General features: G+C 46.7%; 1 protein-coding gene across 2 annotated transcripts; it reads left to right on the forward strand.

Annotated features, from left to right (window-relative positions):
• Positions 1-151: 151 nt before the first annotated feature.
• Positions 152-26528, forward strand: TCTN1 (tectonic family member 1). Of its 2 annotated transcripts, none has more exons than XM_061577742.1 (13): positions 152-355; positions 2929-3043; positions 4125-4228; positions 6761-6894; positions 9615-9720; positions 10993-11108; positions 12255-12371; positions 14747-14875; positions 15791-15872; positions 16771-16870; positions 18786-18951; positions 21910-22050; positions 25645-26528. In XM_061577742.1, exons 1-13 carry the CDS (start codon positions 184-186, stop codon positions 25771-25773), a joined length of 1611 nt encoding a protein of 536 aa, XP_061433726.1. In that variant the 5' UTR covers positions 152-183; the 3' UTR covers positions 25774-26528. The 2 variants fall into 2 exon arrangements, with proteins under 2 accessions (XP_061433726.1, XP_061433727.1); XM_061577743.1 differs by having other exon boundaries at positions 16774-16870.
• The last annotated feature ends 811 nt before the right edge of the window (positions 26529-27339 follow it).

The following is a 27339-nucleotide window of genomic DNA, read 5'->3' on the forward strand; positions in this document are numbered from 1 at the left end:
TACCCGGATGTTGAGAGGCGGGTCTCATAGCCCCCCAGTTACCCGGATGTTGAGAGGCGGGTCCCATAGACTTCCAACACAGACCCCTCAGTTACCCGGATGTTGAGAGGCGGGTCCCATAGCCCCCCAGTTACCCGGATGTTGAGATCGGGCTCCGCAGGTCACGTGCCACGCACAATCGTCATGGCTGCCTCCATCGTACGCAGCGTCTTTGCGCCGTCGCTGCTGTTGCTGCTGTCGCTGTCTCTCTGCTGTTTCGCGCAGACCACCACGACCCCCTCGACCCCCTCGACCCCCTCGACCCAAGCCACCCCAACGAGCACGGAGATTCCGGGAAGCCAGACCACGGCCAAGGGTGAGGGAGACGCGCGGAGCGGGGGCTGTTGGTGTGGAGAGGCGTCGCGCGTCACCATGGCGACCGCTACAATTGAACAGCATCGGCAGACTGTGATCGATCCACTGCTCGATCGATGCGAGCTTGTGAATAACTGTCGACCCATACGGGTTCTACCCGTGTCCTTGTCCAGGGAAATGAGAGTGTTCAGGTTTCATACGGCGTACAGCCGATTCAAGACGGGCAACTCCCTTGTGATGGGGACATTTCTTTGAAGTAAGGTTGAGATCAATATTGATTTGAAGCTTTCGTGACTGCAGCAATCCATACTCTTTGGTTCTTTCGGTTAAAGTCACGTAGGTATAAAGTAAAATAAGTCACGACGTTTCGGGCGCAACACAAGTGTCCGTCATCAGGTGGAAAAGCATGGCCTGCTGCTTAGGCAGACTGCATGTCGGGATGTACGCTAAACATTTTGAACAGACACATAATCACAACTTTGCCCTATATATATGGAGAGAATAGCCCTGTGAGCCATTCGGCTCTTGAATCGGGTGCAACCGCAACAAGCAAAAACATGAACAAGAAACATCTTAAAGTGACTATGCGCAAACAGAAAAATCCAGGAAAAAACAGCAACGTCTTCCAGAAAAAGCACCGTACATCAATGCTGTGTGCAAAAATCCCAGTGGGATGCAAGTCAAACAATAACAACCATAAGACAATTGCATTTGCTTCTGATGAAGATTGCGATCGAAACGTCATGATTTGTTTGATTGTATTTCTACCTACGTGACTTTACCGAAAGAACCAAAGAGTATGGATATCTGTGGTATAAAAAAGAGAGAGCTTTTGTAGGTCCTCGGATTGCTCCAGCCGTAAAATTGCATATTCTGATTCTAACAACTCAAGAGAGTCGGATTTTTCTAATTTTGCAACAAGTGGCTTGACCCGGCTTACCGAAATGGCAGCAGGTATCGGCACCTGCTGCACCGGAGCCGCATGCGGCTATTTGGCTGCCCTGTTTTGCGGGCAGCCGTATTTTTTTAAACCTAAATCTTAAACTATGGAATGTCTTGGTGACAACAAAATGTACGGTCAAACTGTGTTGTTAAAGAATAACTAAGGGGAGGGGAAATACTGAAGAGACACAGTTTATTCCATAGCATATTTTGTTTATTTAAGTCAGAATGTGTTTGTCATCTGCTGTGCACAAGCAGCTCTGCGTGTGTTGCGGCTCTCGAACTATTTTGGTCAAAGACAAAAAATATCTTCTTCTTTGAAAGGTTGCCGACCCCTGCCATGCTTCAGTGTAAAAAAAGAAATCCCCTCATGGTGTCTCTATTTATTTCCAAATGGTAATATATATTTGGTTTACATTGCATCGACTGGCCTGCATGATATGTTGAGTCGTACAGGATTTTTCCGTTTTTGGATTTTAAGTAAACAAAATCCTTGACTACAGACCCCCAGTGGCATATTTGCTCCTATTGGGCTTCCAAAAGCAAATTTTTCTCATGGATTGATGAGTTACGTGTGAATTATTCTTCACAGATTTATCCGAATTACATTGCTAAAAACCCTACAAACCACTATTTTCAGTGCAGATTTTTTTCGTGTACTATCCTGGTGCACCACGGATAACACGTTGTGCGACACTTTCCCCCACATCACTTGGGATTTCTGGAGTCCTGATATACAGGCAGACCTCGCTTAGCGCCCCTGGAAAAGTGAGCACATTCAAATCAGTGGTAAAAGGGGTCATTATACCATTATGTATATGGGAATGCGTTCCCAACGGAGTAATTTTTTCCCTGCGAACAATATATGAAGGCTTCATTTGGGGTATCGGTAATGACATAAATCATACAGGGTACATTTTCTTGGTCAGCGCTGCTGCGTGTTCTCACTCGTAAGCAACTTTGTAGATTTCTTAATCTTTTTATAAAAAACCTCCTCCAGGACAAAGCGCTATAACGAATCAGCGTTCTACGGGGTCATGCTAAGCGAGGTCTGTCTGTATATATGTGCACGGTAAGTGGGGGGGTCGTACTGGTGAGCACACTGTGCTACAAACCCGGAGACACGAGTTCTATTCCCATTCTAACATCGGTGGCGAGTGGTATTAGAACCAGTCCTGGGCGTCCACTAGGTCAACTCAGTTTTAATACATGGTGTGATGCGTCAAACAACAGCACTGGGAAGACAAAGTCGGCCAGGCACAGTGTCGTCAATAAAATTCTCACAGGCACTTGTGCCAGCCTTAATTGGTTATCGATAACAGCACTTTCATATTTTGTGAACTGCAGTTGAACGTATTAGTAATCTGTAAATAGAGCAACGTGCAAACTATATAATTAAATTGTGAATTACAAAGTCGTGGGAAATGGATATCGCAATTATCATATCTTTCCATGTGTTTTTGGGATGTATGCCCGGTGCAACCCAAAAACACATCGGAGAGCTATACAGCACAATTGTGAAAACAAACGCAGTGGAATCATCATATCGTGAAAATTAATTTAATATTTTCAGCAAAAAATGTATCACAGCAACCCTAATGTGTGTGTGCGTGTTTGCGTGTACATGAGCAGGCATGATTCCCTGCCTCTGCGACTTGAGTCAAGATGGCTGCGATGTCAGCTGCGGCTGTGACAACGACTGCACAGCCTATGAACGCGAAGTATTCACATCAAGTCCACAAGACCGGTGACACAAACAGCACGAGATGGGCACGACAAAAAGCACACCACACAATACAAAACAACGTGGATTTACAGAACGTCTAAATGCGATTGCATCTGAAGGTGCTGTAGAGAAACAGTGAGCATGTTTACTTTATAGGGGCAGTCATAGAGACCTTTACAATTATGTTGAGAGCCACAGGTTTACGTAGAGATCTATAGACTGATTACATAGAGATCCCAAAGACTTGTGTAGAAATACAATGTAAATTTACATAGCGTATAAGGGTGACTGCATCTCAAGATGCTATTCAGAAATAATGGTTATATTTATTTATTTTACAGAAAGAGGCGGTCATAGAAGAAATACGAAACGACTTGAACCTGGACTGGAACAGGGGCAAGGGAGTAAATAGTATGGATGACTGGGCAGATGGAATTTCCAGACTATGGTGGCAGCGGAGGAGAATGAGCAACCTCCAACTGACTGGGAGCTTCAGCGGAGACTCCGTGCAGAGGAGTAGAGTGAGATTAGAGGGGAGAGGTCGATCGGATTGGGAGCCAGGGAAGTGATCGGGGTTTTGGAATGATGTGGTCTCGTTTACGGGTGCGGGTCAGGAGTTGGGCAGCGGCAAACCTGACATAAGCAGACACAATGGAAGACAAGATGACGAACATTACCGGATGGTAAGGCGATTGGGTGGCTCAGGTGTTAGAACACCAAGTTGTTATCACCGAAATCGTGGGTTTCAATCTGGATTTCAGTTGTCCATGAGTTATCAGTAGGGTGTGGTGCAGCAAAATCAATTGTTGTAGTGTTCTATGCTCCTGTGTTTGAGTCACCACATTCGCCAACTTACACTGAACAGCATACTGAGTTATTGCCAAATAACCCCCATGAACGGCACAGTGTGGGGAGACCCTCTTCCAGCAGTGGATTGACGAAGAGGGCGTTTAAGTATACACAAGACAAAAGTACGTAAAAATATGAGTACCACAGGGCATTAGTACTCATGATAACAGAATACGCGAAGCACACAACATACTCAGATTGCGTACCGGCCCGGGTGTGTGATTATGGTTGTTTTATGCATGTCCGTGTGCAGATGGGCGCGTGTGTGTGTGCCGACCTCCACATTCTTCAAACACAACACCCCCTACAGCCTCGACGACAGCCGGCCCAGCCTGGCCTGCATCACCCACAACGACTGTGAGTTACTCGCCAAGTCATCCGCCAACAGCACCCCATCGTTGTCATCATCAGCACTAATTTACAGGATGGATTCTCCATGCCATCGCCATGTCTGTGGCCCTGTGATGGTTGAGCCCAAATCCACAACAGAGTGTCGTGTCTCCTCTTTTGATGTGCCGCATGTGCAGTGTGAAACGCTTGCCCTTTTTCCAAAACCTGTCTTGTGTATTCCTCAAATCTCCCTGCACTGTAATGCATGCGTCACATCTCAGTAAATCAAACCACGTTTAATTATCTAGCACACATTGCATGTATCAAAGCACAATTCCCAACCCCCCCCCCACCCCCTTCATGTATACGTTTGTGCAGCTGCATGAAATGACCACCTTTTCCTGAGAACCTTAACCAATGGAAGAGCGGGGAAATTTGAAGCGTGACGGTGACGTGTCTTTAATGCATGTGATAAACACGTGATTGAGAAGCAAAACAAATAGGAAAATGCACGCAGAGTTGCGTCCTGAGTAAAAGTAATTACCGTATTTATCAAAAGTATTTACTGCAGGATAAATAAACATCAGCATTGTAAACACACGGAGCGCTGAGCACTCCGAGCACACGATCGCACGAGCTATTTGCCCTGCAAGCTGCAGCGAGTGTCGCCTATGTACACACCGATGCAGATGCGGCTCGTGCATGGTGGTCTAGCAGCGAGCAACAACTTGCGTCGTACATAACCCCCCAGGACTCTTAACATCACTATTATTAACCTCACTGTAATTCTTAACTTAAAGCTTTCGTGACCGCAGGAATTAATATTCTTTGGGTCTTTCGGTGAAGTCACGCAGATAGGTTCAAAGAAAATAACAAAATAACAAATAACTACGACGTTTCGATCGTAACATTAACATAGCCACCTTGGTTTGCTCGCCGTGGTGGATGATCGGCGATCTTACATTGACATGCTAATTTTTGCCTGGCAGCCCTTTGATTGGTGGAAAACGCACCACCACCTCGGTCGCTGCCCACCACTTGCATTAGCATTGGCTGCTGACATTTGGGCTACGCCCATTTCAAACCTTTATATAAACAGTTGTCTTTAGAAGCTAACCCCCCTTTTCCTGATGACGACTGCTTGTGTTGCGATCGAAACGTCGTAGTTATTTGTTATTTTGTTATTTTCTTTGAACCTATCGACGTGACTTTACCGAAAGACCCAAAGAACACTCACTGTAATTGCTTCGCTATTTCTTGATTTTCTTCAAAGGCTTAAATATGGTTTGCTCATTCAGGTAAGCTGATTTCTTGTACACGTGATATGTATTTTTTTACGTGCATGTTATGCTGTGTTTCTTGTCCTTCCCCCGCACCACCGATTAGCATGGTTGGCTATGTACGGTGCGAAAGAAGTTTTACATTCATACATACAAAATTGTGTTGGACGAACAATAGCCCTGATGGGAAAAATAGGGTTGCATTTGGTCCGAAATGATCACCCCCTCCCTCTTTGTTTAAATAATTCTACATGATTTCCATCCTTGTTATTGTACAAAAGGATGCTGAGTGGCGCTACAATTCTTGTGTGTCATGCGGACTCCCATTTCTTTTATTTCACTTCACCGCGGCACTCACGCCTGACGCTCGCCCCTAACACTGTCACTTGAACGTTAATGATTCGCCATCTAGGCATCCGTATGACTAACATCCTCAGCGAATGGACAGTCGCATGCGGCAATGTGGAAACATTTGCGTTGTGCCATTGTGCGCGTTGTGTTGCGCATATACATGGTCGATTAATGCCCACCTTCCAACGGATGCAGAATTATTAACGCCACTCTTTTTTTTTCCATGCGGAGATGCGAATCTTAGCAGCATCAAACTGCATATCACCGAAATATGACCCCCTCTCTCTCTGTTTAAGGCCTCGACACAGAGGCGTGGTTTCTCTGTGTGCTTATGTGTGTGTCTCTCTTTATGTGTCTCTGTGTTATATCTCTCTGCTTATATGTCTGTCTATATGTCCCCGGTTCTGTGTTTTATCTCTCTCTCTCAAATTTAGCATTCTCTGGAAGAACGTAATCAACCAGGTAGGGTGTTGACTGTTATGTTAGCCGACCCTCTGTGTTGTATTGCATTATATTTCTAAGTATACTAGGTTTGTTTTCTATTTCATTTGTACCTGATGATGATTGCTTGTGTTGCAATCAAAACGTCGTATTCTATTATTTAATTGATTATTTTCTCTTTATACGTGACTTTACCGAAAGAACCAAAGAGTAATTCCTGCAGTCACGAAAGCTCCAAATAAAGTTTTATGACCCCCGTGTTCTGTAAAACAGACCTCATCAGGTAAACCGTGTAGAGCCTAGATACGTGTTCGATAAAGCCACGTTGGGCAAGGTTTTCCTGTGTAGCGGCCTGCGCTGTGATACACATGCATAACATCAAGAGAAACTCAATGTTCCGTGTATTGTCAGGCTTAATCAATTGAGCACCCGCGCGGTCTCCAAGGTTTTCACTCTCGCATGTGCACGCACATTTTTCTGCTTCCAGTTTCGTGTCGAAACTTCTACCCGGTCATGCGCAACATCACGGAATTCGACAAAGAAGTGTTGCAAAGCGGAGTGGGTACAGCGTTCATGTGGGTGGAGAAGACACCAGAAGCTTGCACAACAAGACCATACAGGGTCAGTGCACACACCTAGAGTATGAAGATGAAGATCCCCCATTTGGTCTTAACAGACTGTTGGGGCAAGTGTTGTTAGCACCTATGAAAGCCAGCATGCCACACCAGGGGGTGGGTTGCCAGGACCACGCCTAATCGCCTTTGTCTCCATCGTGGCGATATGAACACATTGCACTCGATATTCATTTGAGGCTCAGTCGACCTAGAGAAGGCCCAGGATCAGTTCAGATAATCGTCACCGATGTTGGCCGTAAGCAGGAATCGAAATCGGGTCACCGGGTTCATAGCGCAGCGCGCTAACCACTGCTACCCCCCAGGGGCAGTACACAAACATATACACATTCGGGGTCAGTACACACCTAGGGTATAAACACATTCCTGCGGAGGGAGCTGGTAGGAACGTTGGGTTGCTCGGTCAATGGCCAGGGTGAAAGGCGGCGTGGTGTATTCCGCAAATATGGCCGACTGTGAGGGCGGGCACAAGCCGGCGTGAGTCGGTTAAACGTTGAGTTTTATAAGGGCACCACGGGGTGACCAGCCCCTCCCCACCCAGCCCCTCCCCATCCTCCCCACCCAGCCCCTCCCCACACTCCCCTCCCCACCCAGCCCCTCCCTCCCCACCCAGCCCCTCCCTGCACGACGGACGGACGGACACAATAATCCCCTGTGGGCTGGTGTAACCAGGAGGTTCCTACCAGTATCACTGCCATTTTCCACTAAGTGACGGTGACATCACCAAAGCGCTTGTGCTAGGCTAGGTGCACCTTGATGGCCAAGTAAAGTGTCGAAGGCTCTCTGGCAGGAGGTCATGGGACAACCCCAGGTGTTACCAGTTGACCGAGTGAGACGACTGCCAGATGCACCATCTGTGCCCCTCACTGTGCCTCCTAGTTGCGTTATAGGCACTAGACGTTTTGCTCATTGTTGTGAGCATCGCTCCTCTGCCCTCAAATGTTATTGGAGGGTGACTGCCTCCATCTGCCCAGTAGCGTCCTCCATATGAGCCTCTTCCACAGAGGCCAATCTTGACACCACCAGTACCAGTTATCTGCAAGTCCAATCAGCTCCAGGTCTTTTTTTTACATCAGTCTACCTCTCCTCTATCCTCTGATGTGGTCGTATAGCCAGGCATTGCAGTGGCTTGGCATGCAGACTATAGTACATTACCCACCCAACACAGCTTCGTCTGCTGGGGCTCACTGATGGGATTGTGTCCAGATCTTTCATGGATCTGTGAGCTCTTCACACAATCAAATCTGGTTAAATCCTGAATGGAACATAGGCAGGCCAGCCTGAATGTTTCAAACCAGCACAAATGTTCCTTTAAAGGTCTCCACATTTCGCAAGCATAGAGAAGGGAGGGCATAACTGTGGCTGAGAAGATCCGGAGCTTCTTATGGAGTAATAGACCAGGTAGCTTCCATACAGTGTTATGCAGCTAATGAAAATATAATGCGGCTTGACAGCAGAGTACAAAGATCCCCCGTATAGCCCTAACAGGATGTTGGGGCAAGTTCTGTTAGCGACCATCTATGAAGCCCAACACGGCACACGAGGGGGTGGGTGGCCTTTGTCTTCCCAGTGGCGATGTTTACACACAGCACCAGGTACTAATTTAAAGCTGAGTCGACCTAGGAGAGACCCAGGACCGGTTTAGATAATCGTCACTAGTGCCGACTGCGAGCGGGAATCAAACCCGGTTAGCCGGGTTCGTAGCGCAGCATGTCACAAGAGCGATTAATCCGGTACGCACCTTCTATTGATAGCTTTGATTTTTGTGCACGCAAAAAACGGCAGGATGTACAAGCACAATGTGCATGCATAATGTATGTTGATTACCCTATGATTAACCCAACCAGTAATTGATATCCATTGTAATGTATATTCATTCATTAACCTGATTGGTTCACAAGTGACGACATCACATTTATCCCTCTATTTAAGAACGAAACAGGAGGATTTCTCCACAAATATCGCCGTTGCCTGATTATGATAGTTATAATTACCGGCGAAACGTCGTACTACAAATTGTAATTGTTGTGGGTTTACTCTCCAACACACCGGTGTGCTGTACTCGTAACGAATTGGCCACGTTCTGTTTACGTGACAAACCTTGCCAATTGGCTGTGTCGGGTGGTGGCTGGTTTAATGACACATTTATATTGATGCGATCTAACCCAAACAAACCCTCTATTATGCACCTTTGCCTGTTCTCAACAAATGCCCAAACCATCTGAGCCGAGCCTGCTTCACCGTGACAAACTGTCGGGGTTGGCCACTCAGCCTTGAAGGAACGGCCAGTGAAAATCATGAAACTCGGATTTTTTAAATTAGTGAAAGTAGTGACTGTAGTCCACCATTGGAACCTCCTTTGCCAGTAGCAAAATATGATAATTGTTTTTTTACCGTTTTATCTGACAACCGAACTGACAGCGTCATCTGGTCCAACACCATGTGAGACTAGGCTCTAAGAAAAGCTGTCTCGGATGTGGACCAATCAATTTCAAGGACAGTGCATACATTATCAGAGTTGTGTTTTTTGTTTGCATTACGACCGCAGGTATTGTGGTCAATGCAAACATGACTCCTTGTAAACAAGGTGTGAGTTTTGTTGCCAGATAAAAGGGTAAAAAAACAATTATCATAGTGACTGTAGTTTTAATTATTTAACTGTCTCTGTGTCTCTGTTTCTGACTTTCTTTGTGTTTTTGTGTCATCCAGGTGTGTGACCCTATTGAGGTTGTGTTCGAGTCTAATGTACGAACTCGTTTCTCTGTCCCTGTCCCCGTCTCTCCAACCGGAATCTGTGGGCGTGGTGGCCCTGTGGGTGAGGACATCAACACCATCAACAGCGTTGACTTCATCACCATCACCATCATATGCATCATCATCATTACCAATGCTATCATCAACAACACGATGGCAATTGACATCCCCGCAAATGATGTCTTCAACATACAGGCGGTCAACGGTTTTACGACGGTTCGATTGACCACGATCCACATTTATGATGTTTATATAATGCCACCATGGATCAATTTACGACGCAGAAACTTGATTTACAACGCAACTTCCAACATGACTCCGAACGCATTTGAACAGTCAGTCTGGTTTGCGATGTGACTTGGTGGCATTCTCAAGTATTTATGTGTATTTCTATTTATGTGTATTTCTACCTATTGAAATATTGTTAAATGTAGCTGATGAAAGGAAAAACACATCGGCAAGTGAAGGCTCTACTGTATATGGGAAAGCAGATTTGATTTATGACGAGGTTTGCAGGAACGCATTGTTTCGTAAATGCAGGGACCGCCTGTATATTAACATCCTCATCACCATCAACCGCGTCATTACCAGTACGATTATGTTGAACTTCGAACTTGAACTTCTTTCACACCGTACGGAGCCAATCATGCTAATTGGAGGTGAATGACATTACATTAACAACATTACTACAATCGACATCACCATCTTCATCATTACCAACACTATTACCAACATCACAATTAAACATCATGGCCAACATCACGAATATCACCACCACCACCACCATAAGCAACATTACCAGAAAAATTTATCACTATTATCATCAACACCACTGTCAACTTTTAGAGCAATTTTACAATCAAATATCAGAATCAATATTGTCATCAACACCACCACCACCACAATAATCAACATCATCATCTCTGCCATCATCATCACAATCAACATTGGCAACACTATCAGAATAAACAACATCATTAACAGCACCACAGTCTGGTAATGGATATGCTTCATTGTATATAATGTGTGCGTGTTCCATTCTTGATGGGAACTCTTCCAGCTAGCCATAGAACGATTTATTAATTGAAATTGATATTCATATTCACATTGCATGCATTGAATCTTGCGTAGAACGTGATCATTATCCACAATGCAAATGGAATGCTAAAATGCCTTTCAACTGAATGAATGAGACAACACAAGCAAGGCATATAATACTAATGGGTCAGTAAAAATTAGACCAAACACTCTTGAATTATAAAATGTCCTATAATCACGGCAATTAATGTAACGTGTCAGATTGCATCGCGTCTGTCTGTTGGTGTGCGTGCAGGGTTTCGAATGGACCGTTCAGTATCGTGCCTGCGTTTGATTAGTGACCTCAAAACGGCATGCACAGAAAACTCTTTCCTTGACGGGAAAATCTTCACCACCTTCAGTTTCCTCAAGGTTAGTTAGCTTCGTTTAAAGGTTTCAAGCACTGGGTGCTGGTTTTCTCTCTGGTGCCACATTTTTATGACAACAGTGGAACCTCGGTATACGTCGTTAATTCTTTCCAGAAGGTAGGACTTATACCGAAAATGACGTATCCCAAACGAATTTAAATAATCCGTTCCAGAGGAAAATAAATGATATTTTACATGGCATATTATACATTAATGGGGTTGTATAAAATAATTTGGACACTAATTACTAAAATGTATACAGAAGCCACGTGACTGCTCTGCTGCCAGCTGTGCTGGTCACATGGCGTGCCTCAACCCCGCACGTCGCGCGCCTTGACCCGGGGCTCCACCCTCCATGGGGGCAGCCCCCCACACCCCCTGCACCTCTCCCCCACGCCACCCCACCCCTCTCGCTTTGTTTCAGTCGTGAACGGCAGAGGTCGCAAACGGGTTTTAATTCCTTACCCGTACCCGGCCGCACCAGGGTCGCAAACGGGTACCCGTACCCGTACCCGGCCGGGTACGGGTAGCCGGGTATCGGGTAGGGTACGGGTATCGGGTACCCGGTTGCGACCTCTGCTCGGCATGGGTCAGTTGTAGAGTGGAGCAGAGCTATCTGCCTTCCGCAGGGAATTAATAATGTCTGTCAGGTCACGGCGCCAGAATTTATGAAATTCGTGGTTCAATCTCCAGGACTGGATGTCCCTTAACCCTTTCCTGTTCTGAGACGTCTGCAAGTCGCAGGGTGGGGTCTCGTTGACTGCTGAATCTCGGAACGACGTGCAAGTGGTTTGTGTTAATTCTATTTAGAGAGGCATAGCGCCATTGTTTTTAAAGACATTGTACTCACAGCAGAGAACTGTAGCGACACGACCGCACTCTACGATAGCTGGCGCCAAACTTTGCCACACACCCTCCCGCATGGCCTTGTGGGAGCCTCGATACGTCTTCTGACCTAAAGACTCGCCAATAAAGTTATTTTTTTATGATATACACATACATACCCACATGTCATTGGAATGGGAAAGGTTTAATTAGTTTCATGTGATTCATAATGGTCATGTTGGACATTTGAGCCAACACTTGTAAATTGTGGGTTTTGAACCAAGTGAAAACTGATGCATTTTTGCTTCTTGTATTCTGCTCCCAGGTTCTTCTGAATGAAACTACTCTGCATCAAGAAGTCGATTTGGTCCCCGTCATATGGCAAGATACACCCAAAAATGTTAGTTGGACCTCGGACCACTGTGCAAATGCATTGATAAAGGTATAAAACATACGCTACCAATAACAAAAACAACTGCCATTCACCACAAAGTAGCGGTGACATCACCACGGCGCTTGTGCCAAGCTATTTTCACTTTGAGGCCACGTGAAGTGTTGATCGCCCGCTGGCAGGTCACGAGACAGACCCAGGTGCCATGGGTTGACTGACTGAGATGACTGGCCAATGTACCACCTGTGCCCCCTACTGTGTCAACTTGATGTGTTTTAGCCGCCCGGCGCTCCGCTCATTGTTGTGAGCGTCGCATCAGCTCCATATCCTCTCGAACCACATTCTATCTCTTCTCTAGCCCATGCTGCGCCCGTTTAGCCCCCCCCCCCCCCCACCCCTGGTTAAACCCAGGCTAGATCGTCGGCAGGCTAGCCAGAATTTTTCTAACCGGCGAAGATGTTCCATTAGGGGGGGTCCACGTTTTGCAAGCTTAGAGAAGGGAGGGCATGTCTGGCCGAGAAGATCCGAAGCTTCAAGTGGAGTGACAGACCAAGTAATCTTCCACACAGTGTTACGCAGCCGATGAAAATATAATGCCGCTCGACTGATGCAGAGTGAGACCTCTACTGTCAAACCAAAGTTTGTCAGAAGTGTACTGCCCAGGTATGGACTCTCCACGACTACCACACCAATGGGGAGTTGAGGGTGTGGAGTGTTAAATGATACAAAATACCCAGGCAGGTGCTTAGTTTTGGAGGCTCAGGCTCTATCTCTTAGTAGCACGCTCCAGCAGTGCCTCCAACTCCTCCGCAGAGTGAGCAGTAATCACGAGATCATCAGCGTAATAACACGGTTGGCCAATAGGGAGCCATGCCTCGACCACACCCAAGCATCGATCTGCTTCTCTTTGTATAGAAGTGTAGTGACTAACTCGGAGACGATAAGACTTGGAGGCACTTTTATTTAACGAGTACCATCCTACTTCCAGCAACAGCCCCGAGTTCCCCCATAGGGGCACCTCTTATACTCTCAGCGTGGCCTCGCTCCGCACGGGCCACGTCCCTTTCTGCCCAGGCCACGCCCCCTTTCCGCCCGGGCCACGCCCCCTTTCTGGAACCTACTAGCCGGTTCCTGAGACTTCCTGATGGGCCCCCCTATGGGCCCCTCCTCTGTGACCCTTCCCCGAGATGTCCCCCTCTGGTGTCTATCGTAGCCTGCTGATGTCAGTACTGCTCATAACAAATGTTTTTGGGTCAGACACGGCGAAACAGTAAAAAAATGTGTCACGTTTTTTAAAGGGCAAAATGATTCACTTCTTTAGCCCACCGGTGTGTTGAAGAGAGATTCAACAGCATTTGAAAATTTGAGTACGACGTTTTAGCTGGTAATTACATTCAGCTTCATCGGGCAAGAATGGCGAAGCTCTCCTGTTGCTCCCGGTCTTAAATAGAGCAGCAGCAGCAGGGTGACGTCATCATTTAATTCAATCTGGTGCAGTGATTCGAGGCTAAGAGGGGGGGAGGGTATTGTAATTATCTAGATTGGTAATCATTCAATTGTTATTCATTGGTATTTGTTTCCCTTCTAAGGAATTGTAATTGTATTTATTTAATAATACGCTTCAGTACTGCTGTACACCGCAGTTCCCCATTTTCGCCAGCAGCCAGCACTATGCCACTAGGTATGTACCAGATGGAAAATCCTCCAGTACAGCCATGGCTCCTCGAAGTACGTGGTCGAAAAAGATGTAAAATAATGTAGGTGCCAGAGGACATCCCTGTCGCACCCCAAAGTGAAAAGGGAATGGCTCTGATACACATACGCACATACATGCACATAGACATAACGAAGAAATGTCTATACATGTTCCCACACATTCACGCACAACGTTCATGCATGAATGCACGCATTACACACGAAAATATGTGCTCGCACAATCGCATATGTATGCATTCAGAGTGCAATGTTATTTCATCCCAGGGATGATTCAATCAATGTTATCATGCACGTACAACAATGCAGGGACACGTGTAATAATATGTGTGCATGCAGGTGTAATGTGGTGTGCAGTGTGTTTAGGAGTGGTGTATTGTATGCAGATGTGGTACCTGTGATTCGGGTGTATAATGGACGTTGGTTTTGCACATGTATGTATTGTGTGGACAAACACGTTTCTTACAGGCGTAGCATAGCTTGTGTTCTGGTGTCATGTGTTGCTTGTACGTGTGTGTTAGGTACAGCCATGGTGTGCATGAGTATTGTCTGTGTGGTGTGTGCGAGTGAGATATGGCGAGCAAGTGTGTGCTGTAGTGTGCTCAGATGTGCCATGAATTGTGACCTGTGTACATAGATGTGCATTAATGGTGTAGCTTGTACAGGTGTAGTGTGTACAAGTGTGCTGTGTACTGTGTTGTTTCTGCGATCAGGTTCAGTTCAACGTGCAGTATAATGCTGCCTCGGGCTACATTGATAACGTGACGGCAATAATAGACCAGGCGAACTTGACACCCATCAACTCCTCCTTACTTCAGACATTCACTGTCTCCTTCGTTTCGGTACGTATATTGTGCAGGTATGTATGTACAGGTACTGTGTGCATGTGTCTTTGTTGTAGGTCGACTCAGCCTCAAATGTGTACCTGGTGCGATGTGTAAACAACACTACTGGGGAGACAAAAATCAGCCGGGAATGGTGCTGGCTACACCACCTTCTCGTGTGCCGTGCCGGCCTTAATAGGTGCTCACTAACAGCGCTTGCCCCTAAAGTCTTTTAAAGTGCTACGGCAGATCTTTGTCTTCTTGTATTTCGTGTTGTCCAATCGTAGGGGGACCGTAGGTGGTGCATCTGCCAGTAATCTCAGTCAACCCATGGCACCCCGTGACCTTTTAGCAAGCCTTCGACACTTCACATGGCCTCAAAGTGCACCTAGCCTGACAAGCATTGTGTTACGTCACCGCCACTTAGGGGCATATGGCAGCTGTTGTTGTCCTTTGTGCCTGAATGTGATGCTGCCAACGGTAACACGACTCGTATGTGTGACTGCGGCTTGAAGACCAATACGTTAGTGGCAGTCTTTCCCACGGTGATTGTAATTTTAGGGTAACATTTGAGGAAAGGTTGCCTGTTGAAACTCTAGTTGTTTACGAAGTGTATGTGTGGTGTGTGCTGACTGAGCACACAACTTGGCACAGTGGCAAGTACAGAGGGTGCATCTACCAGTCATCTCGGTTGACCCATAAAACCTGCATGTCCCGTGACTTCTTGCCAGCAAGCATTGGACACTTCATGTGATCTCAAAATATGCACGTGCGTTTGAAGAGAGCAGTTAAATGCAATGATGCGTGTTGTCCACAATGATCTTTGAAACCGTTGGTGCTTGTATAAAAGCATAAATGTGTGTAAATAGGTGTGCATGCATTGGAGTCTGCACGCGTGTGTGTGTGTGTACCTGTGTATGTGTCTGGGCGCAGAATGAGAGGAATATACCTACCAAGCGTAGTGGGAACCCAGGATACCTTTGGGATCATCCACTGCTTGGCATCTCAAACACTTCATATCCTTCAGCCAACACTTACACACACACGTGCACAGCCCTTTTGTGAATCCACTGTTAGATGGGGGCCTTCCCCGCTCCATGCGTGTCATGAGGGAGAGTTGACCATAATTTACCAGAGTGGTCAGTGTGACCATAGAAAGTACAGAACCACAATGGATTTTAGTAATATGTTTTTACCCTTTTATCTGGCACCAAAACTGACACCTTTATACAAGGGATCATGTTTGCAATAACCACAACACTTGCAGTCGAAATGCAACAATGGATGTTGCTGCACTATTCACATAGGCCACACACAGCAGCTTGCAGTAATCTGACATGCGTGGTGGTTGCTCGTCTTAAGTGCTATTTAGGAAACGTACACATAAGGGACGAGTTCCAGATTTTGTAAAAATTCAGATTTTTCAGCGCGTCAACATTTACATACTAAAGCTAGTGGATTCTCACGCGTGACTTTTCGATCGCGAGTGTAGAAATTTGCTAAAATAAATCTACCTTAATTTTTAAACCTTTTAGCCGATGCAACCATTGCATGCCTTGCACACGTTCGTATAATTTGGCCCGCATATATGTAACACAAAATTGTAAACGACCGTGCCTTTGGCGGTGCAAGTATCGGCACACATCCAGAGGTTTCAGAGGTCAATTGCTTAGGCACGATCCTCAAACATCCACTGTGATATTATCCCGTGTAAACACATCCTGGTAGCGATGAAATTGGCTCGTGTGCAGCAGGTGCTAGGTGGATTATTACCTCTGAAGATGGCGAGAGATGGCAATGGCTTACGGGGAGGCCTTCAACCAGCAGTAGATGTATAAATTGAAGACATTCCTACACGTGCATGACCTCTCGTGTACGTCTCGATTCCCTGCTTCCTTGACCACCCCCCCTCACCACGCGAATTCAAGTTCATCTCCCGACTGACACGGACTGCGATCGTCAGCGTCGGCCGGCTCTCTTTGGAGTGCAAACCTTAGCTGGATGCACCCTCAGGTTTGTCTCTCACCCAACAGCCCCCGGGGAATGACACATGCGGTTAAAGGTGACCAAGTCAAGAGTGCCTAGTTCTGTGTGCCTAAATTCAATTTCGCACCGTACGTAGTCAACCGTGCTAATCGGACTTGCGGGGGAAGGACAACAAACTAAACACCAAAAGTAGTTCTCAAGAAATGAGTTTTTTTTTATTCTAGATTTTAAAGTGCACAGCTCCAATGGCTTCCTAATATCGGAAGAGCATTCCAGACGGCCGCGGAAACGCATCTGAAAGCACGATGTAGTGACCGTCTTTGTTCGATGGCTAGCCAAAAGCCGCTGTGAAGATGAACGGAGTTCCTGTGATGGTCTATGCTTCTTTGACGAGATTAGCAAGGTTTTGTGGTTCATTTGTGGCAAGCACTTTGTGTGTATTCAGTGCGACCTTATAATGTATTCGTTCGGCAACAGGAAACCAACAATGGCAGAGGTCAGATCCGGCACCTTGGTCTGAGTATCTCTCTTTCATGTACATGTGTACAGCTCTTTTTAAATCCTTTATATTAAGTTCGCGTGCTTGCTTGCGTGCTTGCTTGCTTGCGTGCTTGCTTGCTTAGGACCGTGCAAATCTTTCGATCGTTTTTTAACCCACTTCCCGTGATCCAATCGAGCTGACATTTTCCACACAGACTCGTTGTGCCAGACAATTATTGTTCATGAAAAAAAATTCCCAAAATTTTACACTTTTTAAGCAAAAAAAAAATATTTTACATATATTCAAATAGAACGCATTCATGGCTTTGGCTGAACGTCAGAGTGTAAGAGCCCAGAGCGTAACCCCTACACAGGCCGTGGCGGAGTAGCGCAGTTGGTAGCGCCCTCGCTTCCCCTGCCAAAGGTCGCGGGATCGATCCCCGCGTCCTCCACAGGCGAATATATTTTTAAATCCTTTATATTAAGTTCGCTGCCACGCATATAAAGGATTTATAGTGAAAAACTTTGTTTTTACGGGTTATACTTATTGCTCATCTGCTGTTGGATGATCCCCCCATTCCACACGCGTATGCGAAGAGTTATTTGACGATACTTCACCTCACTGGTCAGTATGGTTCGGTGAAAACATTGAGCTTAGTTATTGGATAATAAAATGACAGTGCAACAATGTATTGCGCTGCACTTCCCATCCGACGCTGACCACATAATCCCGCAGCCTCTAATAACCTGACTACTGTGTAGTGGTCACTCTTGCAAGCACTGTCCAGAGTCAACGCCGCTTCACTTCCAAGATCTGATCGGGGTTTGGTGCGTTGCCGTGACTTGATCACAAGCATCTCCCTTTCAGGAGGTGCATAGTGGCCAGGTCAGGGCACAGCCATTGCCACTGAACACTTGGGTTCAAACCCTCATGTTGCTTCCAAAGCGTTGAATCATCACCACCACTAAGATCTTGATTTTACTCCCTTGTCACTAGGGGTTCATAATAACCATGCTGGTATACTGCACCAGTATCTCTTATGTGTGGGTTCATGCCCTGGTGTAGGGTGTCTCTTCCACGTAACACATTCCTGCGGAGGGAGCTGGTAGGAATGTTGGGTTGTTCGGTCAATGGCCAGGGTCAACGGCGGCGTGGTGTATTCCGCAAATATGCCCGACTGTGAGGGCGGGCACAGGCCGGCGTGAGTAGGTTAAACGTTGAGTTTTATAAGGGCACCACGGGGTGACCAGCCCCTCCCCACCCAGCCCCACCCCTCCCACCCCCCACCCAGCCCCACCTTCCCCACCCAGCCCCTCCCCACCCTCCCCTCCCCACCCAGCCTCTCCCTGCACGATGGATGGACGGACCCAATAATCCCCTGTGGGCTGGTGTAACCAGGAGGTTCCTACCAGTATCGTGCTGATATGGTCGTGTGTGTTGCCGATGTGTCATTGTGCGCAGGCTGGACAATCAAACGAACTGCATGGAAATACAGCGCCGTGTGTTGAACGCATGGCTCGGTAACGGAAACCAAAGCTATCCGGAGAACCTGACACAGTGGGGAGACGCGATGGATCTGAAAATGGAGGCACCCTCTGTACCCATCGTGGGATTGGCCACACTTTTGGTAAGCTCAGACTATAAACAATGTCCCCCCTTTTACCTATAGAGACTGTTGGAGCAATTGTTGTTCGCGAGCAACGATTAAGGCTGGCTGTTGTGTGGGCTGGCATCATGTCCAGTGACACTTTGTCTCTCCATTGCTGATGTTGGAACACTGCATTGCAGGCCGAGTTGACCTAGGGGAGGCTGAGGGGAAGTTTTTTTTTATACCACTAATGATGTACAGTGGTACCTCGGTATACGTCATTAATTCGTTCCAGAAGGTAGGACTTATACCGAAAATGACGTATACCAAACAATTTTTTCCCATAAGAAATACAGGGAAAGGAAATCATCCGTTCCAGAGGAAAATAAATGATATTTTATATGGCATATTATACATTAATGGGGTTGTATAAAATAATTTAGACACTAATTACTAAAATGCATACAGAAGCCACGTGACCGCACTGCTGCCAGCTGCGCTGGTCACGTGGCGTACCTCAACCCGAGGCTCAACCCTCCATGGGGGCAGACCCCCACATCCCCCGCCCCTCTCCCCCACGTCCCCCGCCCCTCTCGCTTTGTCTCAGTCATGAATGGGGCATACGCGGGTACTGTACGCGGTGACTCATCCCGACCCACACAAGTTCTAGTAAACACATCGTATCTCAAGCAAGACGTCGTATCCCAAGCAAGACGTCGTATCCCAAGACATTTTTAAATCCTTTATATTAAGTTCACTTGTTTGCTTGCTTGCGTGCTTGCGTGCTTGCTTGCTTGCTTACGACCGTGCAAATCTTTTGGTCGTTTTTTAACCCACTTCCCGTGATCCAATTGAGCTGACATTTTGCACACAGACTCGTTGTGCGTGACAATTAATTTTCGTGAAAATTTTTTTCCAAAATTTTACACTGTTTAGGGAAGACAATCATCTGACCCATAGGTGGCAGCCATCTCAAGCCAGAGGACAAGAGGACTCTAGCCGCCCGTTTCATGATGACGCAAATGTTGACTAACCACATGGCATGAAATCCCTGCCCCCACGCTGTACACTGGAGACTATTTATAGAGCAGTTAAATTGAAGCCGCCAGGTTCTTGAAAGTGGTAAAACGGGTCAACGCTAGTGCCCTCGGGAATATACGGGGCATGTCAAGAGGTGATCTTACATATAAAGGATTTATAGTGAAAAACTTAGTTTTTACGGGTTAATTTTTTTCTCTCGAAAAAACACGACGTATACCAAATTCGATTTATTCCAAAGCGGTCGTATACCGAGGTTCCACTGTATATATTTGGGAGTTGAACCCTGTTCACTGTGATGCTGGCACTGCAAACACATGTACACTAAAGGATTGCTACAAGAGACGTGGAAATTCATTGAGTCATTGCTCGACAGGGAATGTTGTTGACAACGCGTGCATGGAATTACACGCTTAAGAATGTTTGATTCATGTGCGTTGAACTTCTTTCGCACCATTTGTAGCCAACTGCGCTCTTGCACAATGTGGGGGGGGGGGGGGAATTACTGAGTCAACGTACATTAGGCATGTGCGATTCATTCCGTGCATTGTACCGCAATCGGTTGACATAACTCCTGCGGCCACTGGAGGTGCAAAAACCGGCAGCGGCGTAAAACAAGAGGCAATTAGAGGCGCTTCTCGCTTAATGAGCGAGACACGTTGAGAAAATTGCTCGCTAGGGGAAAACTCGTTAAACGATCGTTTTCCCATGGGCAAATCGCCTGATGAAGCTGGTTGTAATCCATACTCTTGGTTCATTCGATGAAGTCACGTAGGTAAAGAAAAGAAAATAAAAGATAAAAATAAATCGCAAAAAACAGTTGCTGAAATAGGCAAAAGAGCTACAATCATCAGGGGATTATCTGCTGTGATTGTTCCCACCTGATGACGGATGCTTGTGTTGCATCCGAAACGTCGTGATTTCTTTTTATCTTTTATTTTATTTTCTTTACCTACGTGACTTTACCGAAAGGACCAAGAGTATGGATCCCTGCAGTCACGAAAACTTCAAAGCTGGTTGTAATCGCCAGTGAAACGTCGCACTCAAATTATAAATGTTGGTGGGTTTACTCTCCAACACACCGGTGTGCTGAAGTACTAATTGGCACATTTTGTCGACGTGGCAAACCTTACTAATTGGCTGCTGGGTAGTTGTGGGTTAACGACACATTTAGATTTACGCGATCTATCCCAAACATGTTTTATTAACACCATTGGTACCTCATTTGCCAGTAAAAAATATGATAATAGTTTTTTTACCCTTCTATCTGGCAACAAAACTGACACTTTTTTACGAGGAGTCATGTTTGCATAGACCACAATACCTGCAGTCATAATGCAAACAAAAAACATAACTCTGATAATGTATGCACTGTCCTTGAAGTTGATTGGTCCACACCCGAGACAGCTTTCCTTAGAGCCTAGTCTCACATGGGTTGGCGCCTTTTGGCGTCATCTGGTCCAACCCATGTGAGACTAGGCTCTAAGGAAAGCTGTCTCGGGTGTGGACCAATCAACTTCAAGGACAGTGCATACATTATCAGAGTTGTGTTTTTTGTTTGCATTCCGACTGCAGGTATTGTGGTCTATGCAAACATGACTCCTCGTAAAAAAAGGTATCAGTTTTTGTTGCCAGATATAAGGGTAAAAAACCAATTATCTGGTTTTATTATGTTTGTTAGAGGTTGCTGCAGGGCTAAATTGTGGGCAGCGCAGCTAAATCTGCTGTGCTGTACCATGCTCTTATCTCCACGTCTTCACCAACCTGAAAGACCGCATGGTGAAGTACGGTGAAATAACTTGTACAGTGTTGGCAGGCCTTTAACCAGCTTTGGACTGACAAAAGCGCTGCACGTGTACTTTGTACGATTCATGGCGTGGTTTTTCGGTGTGTTGTAGCGTGTGGCGGCGCGGGAACATATGTGCGCCGACTAGCGTGCGTTGTTGCGTGTCACCGCAGGAGGGGTTGGAATGCGACGCTCTCAATTGTACGCTGACATTGTCCGCAAAACTCGACGTGCTGTGGTCGCTGCACGGGTCCCTGGAAAACCCACAGAGGCGCGTGGTCGGGGCACGGATCATTCCAGGACGAACAAAACCAGTACGCTCACTTACTTGCCAACTCACATGGGCACACACACACACTCAAATCACTCACTATCAAACAGGCATGCTCACTCACAAGGGCAAACGCACACATAGGCCCGCTCACTCACTTGCACTCACACATACTCATACACGTGTAATGTGAGGATATATCCGGGTTGCTGATGGATCACACCTCGTTACGATGATTGGCTCTGCCGGTCCTGGCCCATAGCCAATGGGAGGAAGTCTAGGGGCGTGGCCCTGACGTAATGGGAAGGTGACATCTGTAAGTAAAGGATTGGTTCTGCTGGCTTTAGCCACAGCCAATGAGGGGACGATTCAGGGGCGTGGTCCCGGGAGCGTACGATGGAGTCTAGAAGATTCCATAGAGGTTAACCAGGATTGGTGGAAAGGTACCATGTGACCCGGGTATTAAAAGGGGTGGAGACGAAAAACACGTGGTCAGATCTGGAACGAACGGAGGGTGAGGCCACGCTGGAGCGGGGTCCAGGCTGCCACGTGGCCGCGCGTCTCTCTCTCTCCCTCTCTCCCTCTCACGCTGTCTGTCAGCAGCGTGAAGGAGTAAGATAGGAGTGTTGTGAACGAAAGACAAATAAAGACCAGATTCCAGAAGTCGCTTCCACGACCTTTATTACACAGGCACGCTCCCGAGTATGTGTAGTACAGAATGGGTCCCTGTGTCCGCATATAACTGTGTGTACTCATGTACATGCCTCTATCTACATAATGTCCCAATATACCTGGGTCTTCCATCGGAGGTTTTTGGGTTAGATCGCGTAAATATATCAATGCGTTGTTAAAAACCGCCACCACCCGACACAGCCAACTGGTAAGGGTTGTCACCTAAACAGAACATTCCAATTCGTCACTAGTACAGCACTAACCGGTGTGTTGGAGAGCAAAGCAACAATATTTACAATCTGAGTACGACGTTTCGCCAGTAATTACAATGAGCTTCATCAGGCGACAGCCAGATTTGTGGAGAAGTCACCTGTTTCGTTCCTTACATAGGGGCGTAGATGTGGAGAGTAGGCTTCTGCGCTCTTGCACAATGTGGGGGGGGGGGGGGGGGAATTACTGAGTCAACGTACATTAGGCATGTGCATTATGCAGGCCCTTTGAACGTGTCCTTCCTGTCTATTGTTTATTGAAATAGCCATACCAACGGTAATCCCTATTGAAGTACGCTGCCCTTTGTAGGCATGCAATTAAATTATGTATTTCATGATTCGCTTCCACGCAGCACTAAGGCGGTAGCTATCCGAACGGTTAAAGTTATTTTGATTTCTTTCAATTTCGATAGATTCTCTAATTAGTCTTGGCCAGTAGTAGCTAGTTTTGCACAACACTTCAACATTATCAAAATCAATTGAGTGTCCTTGTTGGCACGTGTGTTCTGCTACTGCTGACAGTTGTATTTGGGATAATTTAATATTTCTCTGATGTTCTTTTATACTCGTGCTGATCATTCGTCCTGTTTGCCCAACATAACATTTACCACACGTGCAGTTAATCCTGTACACACCTTCTGTTGATAGCTTCGGTAATACATCTTTCGTACCAGATATTAATTTCTGTTTTTTTATGTACCGTGCCAAATCGGACTCGGATGTTTTGTTTTTCCAAATATCTGGCTAGCTTATCAGTTACTCCCGCAATTTTGATCGTTTTAATTACTTGGGCAGTTTCAATGCTATTACTGGTAGGAACCACCTGGTTCCACCAGCCCACAGGGGATTATTGTGTCCGTCCGTCGTGCATCCAAAAATGGGAGGGGTGGGGCTGGGTGGAGAGGGGAGGGTGGGGAGGGGCTGGGTGGGGAGGGGCTGGTCACCCCGTGGTGCCCTTATAAAACTCAACGTTTAACCTACTCACGCCGGCTTGCGCCCGCCCTCACAGTCGGCCATATTTGCGGAATACACCACGCCGCCGTTGACCCTGGCCATTGACCGAGCAACCCAACGTTCCTACCAGCTCCCTCCGCAGGAATGTTATTTGATTTGGTTTTGGTATTCAATACCCTATTGATTTGTGCATCATTGTCACCGTTCATTTGCAGCGCTTCTTTAACATGTTGCATTTCACTTCTCAGACTCTCACCATCTCGATGAATGAGCGTCTTGATAAGAGCAGATTTCTGTGCGGGGTGATGGTGTGACTGCATTCAGATAGGCGTCAGTATGCGTTTTCTTTCGGTAAACACTGTGTTGTTTTTCCATTTCAACCCCGTCCGAGCAGAATATCCAGAAATGGCAGAGTTCTATCAGCTTCCACTTCCATGGTGAACTGGATGGATGGGTTTTGCGAGTTGAGATGATTGAGAAATGCGTTCAGTGTATCTTTGCCGTGTGGCCAGACCACCAATGTGCCATCCACATATCTAAACCAAGCAGATGGTTTTAGTGTGTTTGAAGCTATTGCTTTTGCTTCAAAATCTTCCATGTACAAATTTGCTATCACAGGATACAAAGGAAAGCCCATTGCTGCTCCTTCCTTTTGTTTATAGAAGTCACCTTGCCACAATAAGTAAGTGTTCTTTAGACAGTGTTCAGCTAGTCTTGGGATATCTTTGGCTAAACCTTTGTTCGTTACCAGAGTGTCGAGTAATTTAATTGACCCGTTGACCGGAACCCTCGTGAATAGAGAGGTCACATCAAAACTTACGAGGATATCATTAGGGTTAAGCTTAATATCTTTCATTATATTTACGAGATGTTCGATGTAAAGCTGTATTTGTTTCGTTAAGTATTGTGCTAATTTGTACGTGGCAGAGCCTATTGTACTACGGGTCTTAATGGGACATCAGGTTTGTGAAAAAAAATTTGGTAGCCCATAAAATCTTGGTGGTTTTGATGCCCTTGGTTTGATCAGGTATTGCTCTTCCTTGGGAATAGATGACTTGGCGATGATTGCTGTTGTTTTACGTTCTAAAAATCTTTGGTTTTATTATCATAGTCCTCACGGGGCATAACAACAAATCGATCAGCCCCTTATCAGCAACAATAATTTGGATATCTTTATTTGCTCCTAATTCCCTTAAGGCTTTTGCTTCACCGAAGTTAATATTTGTTTTTGGCAATTTGCTGCTCTCAATAATTTTGTCAACTTCGTGCCGAGTCATCTCAGCTTGACTATGGGGGAGATGTCTAACTGCTGATTCCACTTCAGCGATGATCTCATCGACAGGGATTGTACGTGGGGCAACAGCAAAGTTAAGACCTTTTCACAGGACTGAAACCACATATCGCTGGATAATTCAACGTTAGTCATGTTGTCACTATCTCACCATATCCCCGACATGTAACACATTGATATGGTGCATCAATAATCGTTTTCTGGGTTTACAGATGGGACATGTAACACGGGGAGATGTACCATCTCAGTTCTACATGTAACTCCGCTCCCTGTCTCGATGTACCTGCGCTGGTTAGGCATTGCCTCACCAACACCTATTTTACCTGGAATGGCACCTTCTACAAAGAGAATGAGGGTACCCCTATGGGCTCCCCCTTGTCACCAGTTATAGCCAACATGTTCATGGAAAAGTTTGAATCAGACCATGTAACTATCGCCCCTTGTCCCCCAGTGTAACATCACACGGAGCGTGCCGCTGACGCTGTCGCTGTCGCTGAGCTTCACCGACGTGACCCCACCTCGTCCAGCCACACCGCCCACGGACGACTTCTTCCTGCCGTTCATGCAGGGACGCACTTGAACGTGCGCGCACGTGTGTGGAGAGTGGTCCTGTCGTGGTTAGTGCACTTTGCTAAATACTCGGCGGCCTGCGTCTGTTTACCAGCCACGGTTAACATCGGTGGCCCATTATCTGAACTGATTCTGGTCCTCGAGAAAAGCTGGTGCCGTGTGTAAACATCAGCATTACAGAGAGAAATGCGACTCAGTGTAGTGCCGGTCACAGCAACTCATTGTGCACTGTGCTGACCTGAATAGGTTCTCGCTAACAGCACTCGTTCCTACTGGGTAAATGGGGGTCCATGCGTGTTCGTGTACACACCGTTGGCGTGTAATGATGCAGATTTCATCAGAGTTCTAACATCAGTGGTGAGTGACATCAGAACCAGTCCAGGACCTCCCCTAGGTCGACTTAGCCCGACCAGGAGCTGGCATGTTGTCAACATCATCACTGGGGTAACAAGTGACCGGGTTATGGAAATGCCACCCCTCAGTATGCCGTGCCAATCTGAATAGGCGCTTGCTAACAGCATTTGCCCCACGAGTTTGGTGTGTTTGTATGTGTGCATGTCGATATGAGCATGTCGATATGAGCACATGCATGTGTACCTATGTCCCCCCCCCATATGTGCACACGCATGTTCATATGCTTTTGTCTGAATGCTCAATTGCCTGTGATTTTTATGACAACTATATGTGATGACACCACAGACTATGCACAGCTGTCACCGTCACACAAGCCATATATTGTCACAATTAAACATGATTTTTACGCAACAACAACAAACTCAGTCTTCAACGTGTAACGCTTTTTTTCCAAGTGTCGTGAATGCGCGACTCCCAGCACCTGGGCTTAAACCCAGGACTTGAGGCACTGGGAGTAAGTACATTGACAATCATGAACTTATACTGGTAGGAACCTCCTGGTTACACCAGCCCACAGGGGATTATTGTGTCCGTCGTGCAGGGAGGGGCTGGGTGGGGAGGGAGGGGCGGGGCTGGGTGGAGAGGGGCTGGGTGGGGAGGGGTTGGGTGGGGTGGGGCTGGGTGGGGAGGGTGGGGCTGGGTGGGGTGGGGCTGGGTGGGGAAGGGTTGGGTGGGGCTGGGTGGGGATTGGGGAAGGGCTGGTCACCCCGTGGTGCCCTAATAAAACTCAACGTTTAAACTACTCACGCCGGCTTGTGCACGCCCCTCACAGTTGGGCATATTTGCGGAATACACCACGCCGCCGTTGACCCTGGCCATTGACCGAGCAACCCAACGTTCCTACCAGCTCCCTCCGCAGGAATGTGTTAGTGAAGGAGTCCTTTAGGAAAGGGTCGTAGTCCAGTTAGAGCTTAATAGAGGCTACAAGATACAATGGAATGTGTCCTGGCTGATTTGGTGCTGCTTTCTAGTAGCAGGGGACCAATCTTCATAAGACAACTATTGACTTTCCACAGCTGTGGGGCCTATTTTATTGACGGAGGCATGATGGGCTGAGTCTGTCCCCAAAGAGAATTTGGAATTCCTGATTGTATGCCAAGCACACAAGCTAACGAAACTACTGTACATATATATACTCGCACTGTGTAACGATGTGGAATCC

The sequence above is a fragment of the Lethenteron reissneri genome, chromosome 64 (assembly GCF_015708825.2).
Source record: "Lethenteron reissneri isolate LAM-NWPU_2019-01 chromosome 64, ASM1570882v1, whole genome shotgun sequence".
Classification (NCBI taxonomy): Eukaryota; Metazoa; Chordata; class Hyperoartia; order Petromyzontiformes; family Petromyzontidae; genus Lethenteron; species Lethenteron reissneri.

Coding starts and splice junctions, on each gene's coding strand:
- TCTN1 (XM_061577742.1), top strand. CDS start 184: ATGGCTGCCTCCATCGTACGCAGCGTCTTTGCGCCGTCGCTGCTGTTG. Junction 11,109..12,254: donor CCACCTTCAGTTTCCTCAAG/GTTAGTTAGCTT, acceptor TTCTGCTCCCAG/GTTCTTCTGAATGAAACTAC. Junction 16,871..18,785: donor TTAGCTGGATGCACCCTCAG/GTTTGTCTCTCA, acceptor CATTGTGCGCAG/GCTGGACAATCAAACGAACT.